This window comes from Trachinotus anak, unplaced genomic scaffold (genome assembly GCF_046630095.1).
Source record: "Trachinotus anak isolate AG129_WGS33_773 ecotype Australia unplaced genomic scaffold, CSIRO_AGI_Tana_v1 ptg000024l, whole genome shotgun sequence".
Classification (NCBI taxonomy): Eukaryota; Metazoa; Chordata; class Actinopteri; order Carangiformes; family Carangidae; genus Trachinotus; species Trachinotus anak.
In genome coordinates this window covers 10,417,231-10,429,023 of record NW_027273875.1, presented here as the reverse complement: position 1 = coordinate 10,429,023, position 11,793 = coordinate 10,417,231, and the positions used below count along the sequence as shown (strand labels likewise).

The following is an 11,793-nucleotide window of genomic DNA, read 5'->3' as shown; positions in this document are numbered from 1 at the left end:
ATGCATATTTGATCTGTGGTATAGAGTTAAAGGGACTGGAAGGATTTAGGAAAACATCAATCTTGTAAATATTTATCAATTTATCATCAATATATTAAATGTAACACTTGTTGTTGTTGTTAAAATAAAAGATTTTTGTACACTCATATATTTGTTATGGGCCAAGAGCTAATGTGGACTCCCTTGTTGACAACGTTGCTGTATCACGTATAAAAACACACCCGTGCACGCTGCAGCACTGTTCCCGTTTGGCTCAATGGCGTCTGTAAATAACTCATGTAATTGGAGAACTGTCATTGACGATGGTTGGATTCTTATTTAAAACTAGCACCCAGACAGTCATACTGCAGCTGGGTGCATTGTTTGTAGCGGACATCTTTGGTGAGCCGCTGTATGACTCCGTTAGTTTGCTTCCTTGTAGCCTGACGGTGCAGCCCTGCCGAGAACGCTGCGGTAATGCTGCATTCAGGAACAATCGGAAATATAGAAGTGTGTCAATTGTTTATAATTTATTTAAGCTGCTGCCCGCTCTGACATTTATTGTGAAAATAAGATGAGTAAATGAATTTGAGTAAGTTGGAGCACAATAATTAAATCAAACGGAGAGAAAACTAAGCTGCGGACATTCAATAAAAATAGAGAACTGTGGAGTAACAAGAGTAGGCCTATAACACCCCAAAGACTGAAACAGAGAAAGGCAACCAAACAGTAATGTGATTCGCTTCTAATGTTTCTTAGACCACATGTAACACTCTTAATTACTTAACTGAATAAGGACTGACTGAGAGAAAATGTTAAATAGACATACAGGACATAGGCGTGAATAGACCTGAACTACAAAACATATGGTCAGCTATAACATAAACACAGCACTAAAGCAGCTAGCCTACAAGAAACTGAGGTTAAAGGCGATAAGAGAAAAAAAAAAACAAAAACACACACACACATCTGCCACATGGTCTATTGTGCTTTATTTTACGCGTAGAAACAGCTCAGTGCATTGCGATGTAAACAACTTGAGTGCTAAAATTTTGGAGCTCACGGAGAGCGCATGAAGGCAGCACGAGCCTGCCCCTCCGAGCAGCAGTCAGTTACATGTTTACTTGCTTTGTCAGCGGTGTCCCCGCCGCAGATGTCCCGTGTCCCTCACCTGCTGCTCATCGGAACCTTGGACTTTCATCTCGGACAGTGACTTATCTCATCATCAGGGCTGCTTATCAGCAGTTCCCTCTCCCACAGCATTTTTTTTTTTTTTTGGCCAGCCTCTTACGGACCTTGAGCGGGGGCACGTCGGGTTCACAGTTTTTTTTTTTCTAGTTAACAGTGAAGATGACGTTAAAATCCAATAAAAACGAACCTGCTGTCATACTGGAGTCTGTCAACAGCGTCCGGACAGCCCTCTCCGATCTGTACCTGGAGCAGCTCCTTCAAAATAAACCAAAGTCGGACAAGGTACGGTGCTGTTTTTACCTTTGTTGTGTGTGTTTTTTTTGTACCCCCCCCAGATTTTGGTGTACATGTTTGCTTCCGGGAAGCAGAGATGGGGCACATGACCGTTGTTTGTTCATCGACTAGGTCTCTAAAAATAGACCCAGTTCTGTGTCCAGAAAACTACTTAGAGCAACCGATGTGTGGATCTCTTAAACAAAGAACCAGGCGTGGAGACATTTCTTCCCGAGCCGCAGCTCTGTGTCAGTGACCTCTGCACCGCTCAGTGTTGCTCAGTCAGCCTTAGGAGGAATCCAGTAGACATTACATTGGCAATTTCACTTCTGCATTTCCCCCCAAAGTGCCTATAGAAATCATGTGACAAACTGAACCAGACGAGGCTATATCACGTGTCTGAAGGACAATGGAGCCATAGAGATTGTGTTAATTGTGTTAATCCCGTAATTATCCTGTTTAACATGTGACAGTAACATCAGTAGGCCTGTTTTTTCTAGGACAGTGTTATGCAATATAAAAGAAGACGGACTCAAGGGGAATAAAGTTGGTGTTAGTCCAGTTTTAGCAGTGCTGTGTAATTCTGCCTGCGGCTATGGCTGGAGCTGCTGCTGCTGCTGCTGAGGAATACATGTCAACAGTGAGTGACATGTTGTTTACTACATCACACTGCAACAGGCTTTTTGTTCAAACTTGTTTTCACACTAAGGCCGGGTCATGTTGTGAAACCACTGGTGGAAAACACCTTATATGCGTGAGCACAAACTTTAAAACCCTCTAAACTTTTCTTGTAATGATTTGGAATGAGACAGGCAGGGTGAAACCTAATTTGGCAGCCAGTGATGCCGAGGGAAATCTTAGTGCTGAACTTCTTCTGTGAATTTGTAAAGTCAGCACACGGCTACTGAGGGAAATGGTGAGGGGAGGAAACTCCTTTCCTGATATCAGCAGTTTTTTTGTTCAATAGCCTTGAGCTACAGTCTTGCCAGCGTGTTCTTCTGCTCAGTGCTGATTTGTGAAATCATTGTCTTTAAAGTGAGGTCACATGGTCCATTATCTCACAGTGGGGACTAGTGTCTGTAATGTCTATCATAGGTGATTTACTGTATCTTTATCTTTAGTTTGGTTAAAGTGAGATAAGTGACCAAGCCTGTTCTGCTGTGTTGTGTTATGATCCTCTGGAGAGAACCCCTCCAAATACTTCAGACTTAAGAACTGTGCACTAGCCCTCCATAGACAGTCATCCATGCATGTCTTTTCCTCTGCATAGCATTTGAACTCAAGAACAGCTACCTGACAGGTTATTTTAGCCACACTTTTTGCTGTCACTCCCTCAGACTTGAAATTAATATTAAAAACCTAACAGGTTTAGACAAGTCCGGCTTCAGGCAAATGAGACATAGGTCTGAATGTCCTACTTTTTGTTTCTTTAACCTGTCCAAACTGTTTTAGCCTCTGTTCAAAGAGGCTGGTAAAGGTTAGAGTGTGTCTGAGAGGACCATAATCCACGCCGTTTGTATCTTTCCGCATCCCATATAGGTCAAATATTGATCTCCTATTGTGTTTCTTCAAGAGATCAATATATCTTATCCTGTTGGCAGGAGATCCACCCGAAATCCTACAGGCTGGAAAGGATTAATAATTGATATTTCTTGACTTGAAAGTCAAGTCATCTCAAGAGAAAGACAATGAAGACAGAGACAGACTGCATTATAACGCAATCATGGTACTGTATGTCCAAAAGCAGGTAGAACAATAGAAATGAATTTGCATAGAGTATCGTCTCCTCCAGAGGTTGTCTTTCTGAAATGCACCTATCACACTCTGTTTGAGTTTCTGAACCTCCTTCAAATAAAGCAAAGAGCAAATGTCCAGAACAGGAAGCGCTCTGCTCAACCAGCTGTTTGTTTATCCTGTTGCCTCTCCACACCCAGAGCTGGTATTCAAGTTTCTGAGAGGGTTTCCTGGCCCCAGCTCTAGTAGCATATGTTGACTGTCAACAGTGATAGGAACACATTGTGACAAACCAGACGAATGCCTTTTAATCATGTGTTTATCTCTTTACACTCTGATCATGTGAGTGATGGGGCCCATTGTCAGGGTCATGATGAGTCGCAATTAATTAAAAAGGCTTCTTAGTGCTGATGCTAATCTAATCACACAAATGTAAAATGATAATATTTAACCGTTAGATTGGACCTTTGTCAGTTTCCTCCCTGCTCAGTCCAGAGGGTTAGCATTACCCAGTATCTTTAAATATAGGTTTATCTGTTACTCCTGCCTATAGTGGGCCTACAGTGCCCAGTTTACACAGTTTTGTGGCCCATCACATTAATTCACATGTAGTCATAAGATCACAAACGTCATACAGATCCACAGATTTCATTTCCTGCTGTCTTTGGAGCAGCCCTACTCTGAAATGATCTGCTTGCAGAATAGAAACAAGAAGTAAACCAGTCTTGGATTTCACAGATAGAAATCAGTGTGTAATGTGTCAGATTAGATATTGTATGTATGTGTTGATTTTTTTCTGTGGGAGTATTGCTGTATGGACTCCTTTCCTCTGAAGATGTAATTTCATCTGCTCACCATGGGACTCCATCCAAAAACCTCCCTCCTGGTGCAGTCCTGACATATAACAGCACAAGTGCTGGTAGGTAACTGTTGTGCTGCTCAGAAAAACAACTGTCTCTCTCATGACTCCCACGTTCAGGCTTCTCTTGACTCACCATCTCTAACTGTGAATATAAAAATAGGAAAGTTTCACACTAGACTATCCTCAACAGCTACTGAGCTCAGTTTATGAAATTATCATTATGTTTTCTGTGTAGGCTGAGGACGGTTACTTAGCCAGAGGTTTATAAGCACAGACGTGGTGCACACACTCACTTATCAAAGATGATAATCTTACCAAACTGCTGTTATGAGCAGTATAATGTGGCTGAGGTTATAGGGGAGGAGGAGGAGGGTGATAATGACATTTATTGGTTTATTATAGTGCTGATGCTGGAAGACAGATAATATATTTTTTGCTGAAGCAGCGCTGATGTGTCATTTTCATGCAGAAATTTTGTGCTGATGCAGGTAATCGGTTTAGTGACCAATTTCCAAACCTTTTGATAGTGAGCATTTGTTGCTCGATTATATACATGAGTGCCGCCCACACAATTTCCCATGAGACATTATAGGATATCTTAACTTGATACATTTCAAGTCTGATCCCTCACCTTGTTACTGTCTGGATTTGTCAGGGGACCACTGGCAGTGATCTGGACTGGAGACCACCTTTGTTGACACTGTGGATTTCCGGCTTTTAGACTCCTCTTCGAATTCATTTAGGTGTAAAAGCACAGTATGAATCCACAAAACCAGCCTCTGGGCTTTTCTTTGATTTCCATACCAAACCTAGATGAATTTGGAAGATTTTTCAAGAAGATTCATTTTCCTTACATTAATACTTTTCTGTGATTTGGTGACCTGACAAGACTAGTGGTATCCATGACCACATGAATCTGGTGGACCAGATCACTGGATGAGGTTAATGAGGTGTTATAACACTGGGTTAATTTTCAACCTTGAACATATGTTGAAACTGCAAATGAAACATAGCTGTTGGCGCACATCAGCAGAAAGCTCCCACTGCAGTTATTGGAAATACCAGTGTGATAATGATCCGATCTGTCCAGATGAACTGACTGTAATTCTTTGGATAAATGTCTTCAAATGAATTGCATGATTTTCCATTTTGAGCAAAGTTGATTGAATTTTGATAAAACAATAAATGTTTTTTTTTTTTTTGTTTTTTTTTTTAAACAGGCAGCTATGCAAACCTATGAGAATAAAGGGGCTGAGGTCTACACCAACGGTAGTGCTAAACACATGAATGGCACAGAGGTGACCAAGATGAGAGAAGTAGCATTTGAAAAGAATCCTTCAGAGCCTATGGTAAACTGTCTGCCTCTGTCTACACACACACACACACACACACACACACACACACACTTTCAGATTTGTGTTTCTAACTCCTCCTCACTGTCTGTGGTGTTTGACCTGCAGGGCGTCACTCTGAAGCTGAACGACAAGCAAAGGTGCACTGTGGCCAGAATATTACACGGGGGTATGATCCATAGACAAGGTAATTAATCACATATTGATTTGTTCTGAGTGTTAGTGGGGAGTGAGCTGAACTGCTGTACCCCAAAGGTCAGGAGTTTGTCCCAGTCCCAGCAAATCTGTCTTAGCATAGCACCTCTGTGTGTGCTGGAGCGGGGTCTACCTCATGTTCTGATCAGTGATTGAACGAAAAGACGATCAGTGAAATCTCTCACATGTGCTTCAGTCAACAAATAATTTATATTTCTCAGGGCACGTGCCAGTTAAACTGTACTAAGCTGTACCGTTGAAATGTTTCAAACATATATCACATATATACATGTCAGATGTTAGATGTGCTTTGAGGCTTTGGATTATTGTCAGTAATAATCTGTAAAAAAAAAAATCTCTTGGCTTTTTCATGTGTTTAGCTCTCAGGAGAATAAATATGACCTCAGTAGCTGCTGGTTCATATTAGGACCACAATAATAGCTGGAATACATTTGGAGTTTCTTCACTTGTTGTGGTTTCCTCTTCTCTCCAGGGTCCTTACACGAAGGGGATGAAATAGCAGAAATCAATGGGAAAAGTGTAACAAACCAGACTGTAGACCAGCTACAAAAGATTCTGGTAAGTCAGCAGCTTCTAACTTTGACTTATTATCTTAACAATCATTTTGGTAGTAGAGTTAATGTCATTTTTATTTCACATCTTCACACGCAGAAAGAAACCAATGGAGTGGTCACAATGAAGATCATCCCCAACCTGCAGAGTCAATCCCGAGCCTGTGAGGTAATAACATGAGTGGCTGAGTGGCTGAATATGCACTTAGCTTTGATCTTCTGGTGCATTAGCTTTCCACTCAGGCTGGATGGTATCTTGATGGGTTTGATTTCTTTTCTACCAGTCTTTTCTTAACTACTTTTTAAAAGCATTTTGTTCTTTATTAGGTGAATCTTCTTTTAGTCAATGAACAACTCAGGTGACTATGAAATCAGTTCAAATTTCAAGAACATCACTCACATTAGTTTTGCTAGCTTGACTTGAAACACGTTGGTAGTGTGTTTCATTCTGCCATCTGCTGGCCACAACACATCATTTTCTCCAGCAGCCAGTCGTGAGCCTCCTATGGCCTAAACATGTTTGCTGCTATTGATTTAACAACGTGCTGAACATTAGTATGTGATAGGTAACGTTATACACACATTTTACAGTAGAGTAAATGTGAATTTAAAAGAGCTTTAATCTAATGATGTTGCTCCTCTCTTCATACAGTTTAACACTGCTTTAGGTTCTGTCTTTGCTGTGGCCAGTGATGGCAGTCTACTTAAAAGCTTTTAGTCCATTAATATGTAGGCTTAGTTAATACTTAATGTTCAAAGAACATTACAATTGGTGACCCAGACCACTCCAGTGCACCCACTTCTAGTACAAAGTGGGTGTATTCATTTTGACTGTGTAGACCCACAACTGGAGCAACTTGGGGAAACCAAAAATGTTCATGAACTCTACTAACAATAGAAATAATTTACCCTGTGGAGAATTTACACATGGTCCTGCTGTGATCTTTGATAGTTTAGTCAGGATTTGTTCATAAGCTTGTCTCTCTCTGGGAAGTTAAATTACAAACCCCCTGGGGGAGTTAGTGCTCTAATGTGGGGTATGAGTAAACAATACTTCCTGCAGCTGCTCAGTAGAATAATATTAATAAGACAACAAATTGGTTGGCAGCACATTCAGACTTCACTGGGCGAAAATTACTTTTTTTCACAATTTTGCTGTCCAAGATCATAGCATGAACTCATGTATTCTGTTGGAGGGTGAATTTCCCACTTTACATTTGTAGAATCTAAATATATGTGTTTGAATTTCCACTATGAATATTTATTCTCCAGGATGCTGTACAGGTACTGTAGGTGTTTGAAGTCCAGCATTTGATGATCCATATATGTTTACAATGATATGTACTTCAGCAATGGTGGGGCTTTAAACATATAATCAAGATGTGCCCAATTTAATGGCTTAAACATTAAGAAAAACAAAATGCTGAATATTTCAATTCAAGATTTAAGAATGATGTATTTATCAGTGTATTAGGCAAGAACTGCAAAATATCTGATGCTTGTGCAACAATTATTCAGAAATATTTCAGAAGAATTATAGCCACACTCAGCAAACATCTGATATAGCATCATGGAAATTTCCTAGAACAGATAAAATAAATTAAATTAAATTTAACATAAACATAAAATACTTTCACAAACTTTTTAAATTCAATTCAGACTTTACCTCTAGGGATTCAGTTAGCAGCTTGAACCTGGTGGACCAGATCACTGTTCATTTACAGCTGGGCTACAGTAACTGACCTGCAACATCCCAGTGATGTGAGATTATTGAACACATTGGTCAGTGAGGTCCAGTTCCAAACACCACACACATACTGAAAATGTTGATTAGCTCTTTCCTAACTTTCAACTTCAGCATATGTGCTCTTGACCTACAGATGTACATGAGGGCCCAGTTTGACTATGACCCCACCAAGGATGAGCTCATCCCATGCAAAGAGGCAGGTCTGAAGTTTCAAACTGGTGACATCATTCAGATCATCAACAAGCAGGATCCGAACTGGTGGCAAGGCAGAGTGGAGAGCAGTGCTGCTGACTTCGCTGGACTGATCCCCTCCCCAGAGCTCCAAGAATGGTAAACAGCTCCATCATACCATCTGATGATTAATCCTGAAGTACTTAAGATCACATGCCAGAGCGCTCGGAAGTGAGCAAACTGTTCCCAGCTCAACCTAAGACTTTGTTTCCACTGCAGGAGGGTGGCAAGTAAAAGCAAGGCCAGAGAGGGCAGTCAGTCCTGCAGCCCGTTCGGAAAGAAAAAGAAGTGCAAAGACAAGTACCTGGCTAAACACAGCTCTAGTGAGTGTCTCTCTGGAGTCGTGTTTCCTAATCTTTCTCTCAGTTGTGCTGTAATATGGTTTTGTCTGAAATTAAAATCTCTTCTTTTTCAGTTTTTGACCAGCTGGATGTGATTTCTTATGAGGAGGTTGTTCAGCTGCCTGCTTTTAAAAGGAAAACGCTTGTGCTTATTGGTAAGCTTCCTAGCCCTGTAACGTTATTTATTACTGGTATCAAATACTGAAAAGTATAGTAAAACATTTCTGATCATCTGTACTGATCCACATTTTTTCAAAAAGTGAGAGCACATGTTTTTGGAACTTAGTTTGTCCATGTATTTTAGTGTAATTGTTATAAATCTTGCAAATGTATAGAGCTCTAATACCACCTCAAACAATCAGAGGCAGTTGAATCCAGGGCATTTCTCAGACACAAATGTTATTGTTAAAATTCTGTTGTTGTTTTTTTAGGTGCACCTGGTGTAGGAAGGCGCCACATCAAAAGTGCACTATTGACTAAATACCCAGAGAAGTTTTCCTACCCTGCACCACGTAAGTAGAACCACACTCTTTATCTTGTTCTTAGGTTGCCAAATCATCCTTAGGCTAGATCTTAAACTTTGATTCTACACAGACACCACCAGACCCCAGCGTAAGGATGAGGAGAACGGACAGGAATATTATTTCATCTCCAATGATGCCATGACCAAGTGCATCTCTGGGAATGAGCTACTGGAGTACGGCAGCTTCCAGGGAAATATGTTTGGCACCAAAATTGAGACCATCCAGAAGATCCACGAGCAGGGGAAAATTGCTGTGTTGGACGTAGAACCACAGGTTGGAAAGGAAACATTTTAGTTTGAAGGATAGGTTCACCATTTTTCAAGTCAGTTTTTTTGTGTGTCATAATGAATCCCACATACTCATACGAGGCACATACTCATGGTAAAGCATACAAAGGTAGCTATATCTAGATATCCAACGACAAGGCAATATTATGAGAGCAAATCCAAAATGAAAGCATTAAATCTTCTATATCTTCATTACAAAATACAACAACTTGGCAGAGTTTTCTAAACCTCATCTGAAAGGCATTTGTCTTGTGTAAAAAACAAAACAAAACGTGATCCTTCTCCAGACTGTTTCAGCGCAGTTATTTGATCTCACTCTTTTGTTTTAACGCAGACCCTGAAAGTCTTGCGGACTGCTGATTTTGCACCTCTTGTGGTGTTCATCGCTCCAACCAACACGGCTCCCCAGGTGCTCTACCTTTATCTGAATATGCTGAAATATCCTCAAACACCAAACTCCACCAGCTACCAGCTGCTAATCCTGTGTGTCTGTGTCCCCTAGACGGAAAACCTGCAGATGATCCAGAAAGAGTCGGACGCCATTCTGACCACATATGGACACTTCTTTGACGTGGTTCTCGTCAACAACGACGTGGATGAAAGTGTAAAAGGTGTGGAGGAGGCCATGGAGCGTGCCACCTCCACCCCACAGTGGGTGCCTGTGTCATGGGTGTACTGACAGCTGTCCGGCAACAGTATAATACCCTTTATTTGTTGAAAAGCAGTGCAATATCACTCCTTACACGAAACCTCTCAGTTAGTGATGTCCCATGTGTGTATGGGTTTACCTTTTGGTTAATGTTAATTGTCACTGAGATTTTTTGCACAAATGCATCCAAAAAACAAGCAATATGTGGAAAGGTGTATTTTAGAAAGTGGTGAATCTCACCAGGAATGTTTTATTTGGTTGTTTATACGTTTATGCTACAGGCTTTTGAGGGGCTGAGGGATAGTTTTGGTGCCGCACACCGTTGTGATTGTTGGAACGTGAGAAAATGCAAAATAGGACCACAACTGTGAATGAAATCCTCACTTTTAAGTAACAGGATTTTATCATGTAAAGTGTTGATTCCGGATTCATTGTCTTTTTTTCTCATTAGATTGTGCCATGAAGTTGAGATTCTGAAATTGTGTGTTCATACGGTGTATGTGTAACTCCATACAGCCATTATGTCCTCCACAAAAAACCTTTCAGTCAGTGTGAGCCTCACTTGTCTCATTTCATCAAAATTGTATACCTCATGGGATACTGTAAAGGCACTTTTAAACAGAAAATAAATTTCCCTGCTCTGTTGCAACTGCTTCTTGGACTCAATTTCATGTGGAGACCTGTTCTTAAAAGCTGTGGCAGTTTTCCATCAGCAGGAAAAGTGTGCAACAATTCAATCCATCAGACCCACATAAAACACAGGAGGAACAAAACCTGGAGACTTAACTTGAAATAAAAAAGGTTGATATTTAGACTCTTTCATCATTTTAGGTAACATTTCACCTGCTTGTCTGGACAAGACTTTATATTTTGTTTTCTGTCTTTGTGGTTCATCATGTCTGGGCAGAATATTCTTTACTTTTAGTCTCTCTCCTAACATTTTGGACTTGGACTATGGAGCAGAAGAATTGTGGGGGCAGTGGGTTCAGACAAAGTCATGACTCAAAGCTTTGATCAATTACAGATCTGAGCTGTACAGTGCAAGTAAAGCCCCTATATCTCCCGCGTTACAATTCTTCCCTCATCCACGATGTGGGAAACAGTCACAGGTTATGCGTGACAATGGATTTGTTCACAGCTTCCATCCAGGTGAGTGTTCCTGGTTGCTTTGTTGGAACTGTACACTTCATTAACTCAAAATACATCTTTTGGTGAAAAACACTGCTTTTGCGTTCATCAAACTGAAAGTAGACAAACACACAGTATTGCAAACATCTCAGGTGATTCAATTAGTTTGATTTAATGTGTGGAAATAACAAAATAAGCTTGCGGTTATAAAAAAAAAGAACTGGCTAGAAGTGAAAATATACTACTACTACAACTATACTGTTTATGTGATAGGTCTTTAAACATTAGACTGGCTGAAAACAAATCTCTAGCAACAAGGGATGTAGTAGCACATTGTGATAATTCTTCCCATAACCAATCAACCAATAGTGAACAAATTAGAGTTTTATTTCCATGAGTTAAGATGGCAGAAAAATAACAAAAGAAGCTGATGTAGGCTAGTTTTCATCAAGGGATTTGGAGAGATAGACCTGACAAAAACAGCACAGTATGTAAAAAATAAAAAAATAAAAAATAAAAATGTATATATATTTATATGTACACAAGACCAAAGATTGTGCCAGTTGTAAAACAGCTTCTCATTATCATTGGGTTAACAGCTGTGAGGGAGGCAGCCATCAAAAGCAGCGTCCATGATGTTGTTAAGGATGCTGACAATGAAACAAGGCTGTCTGATGGAGCCACCGTGTGGCTGTGTCTGCACAACCACAGCCAATATCCTACATGAT

At 40.4% G+C, this 11,793-nt stretch overlaps 1 protein-coding gene across 1 annotated transcript; it reads left to right on the top strand.

The window, feature by feature from the left end:
- The first annotated feature begins 1,072 nt into the window (after positions 1–1,072).
- mpp1 (MAGUK p55 scaffold protein 1) lies at positions 1,073–10,586 on the top strand. Its single transcript, XM_071460375.1, has 12 exons — positions 1,073–1,452; positions 5,260–5,388; positions 5,500–5,578; positions 6,080–6,165; positions 6,259–6,327; positions 8,039–8,235; positions 8,356–8,459; positions 8,552–8,632; positions 8,909–8,989; positions 9,072–9,274; positions 9,623–9,697; positions 9,791–10,586. Exons 1-12 carry the CDS (start codon positions 1,330–1,332, stop codon positions 9,965–9,967), a joined length of 1,404 nt encoding a protein of 467 aa, XP_071316476.1. The 5' UTR covers positions 1,073–1,329; the 3' UTR covers positions 9,968–10,586.
- The last annotated feature ends 1,207 nt before the right edge of the window (positions 10,587–11,793 follow it).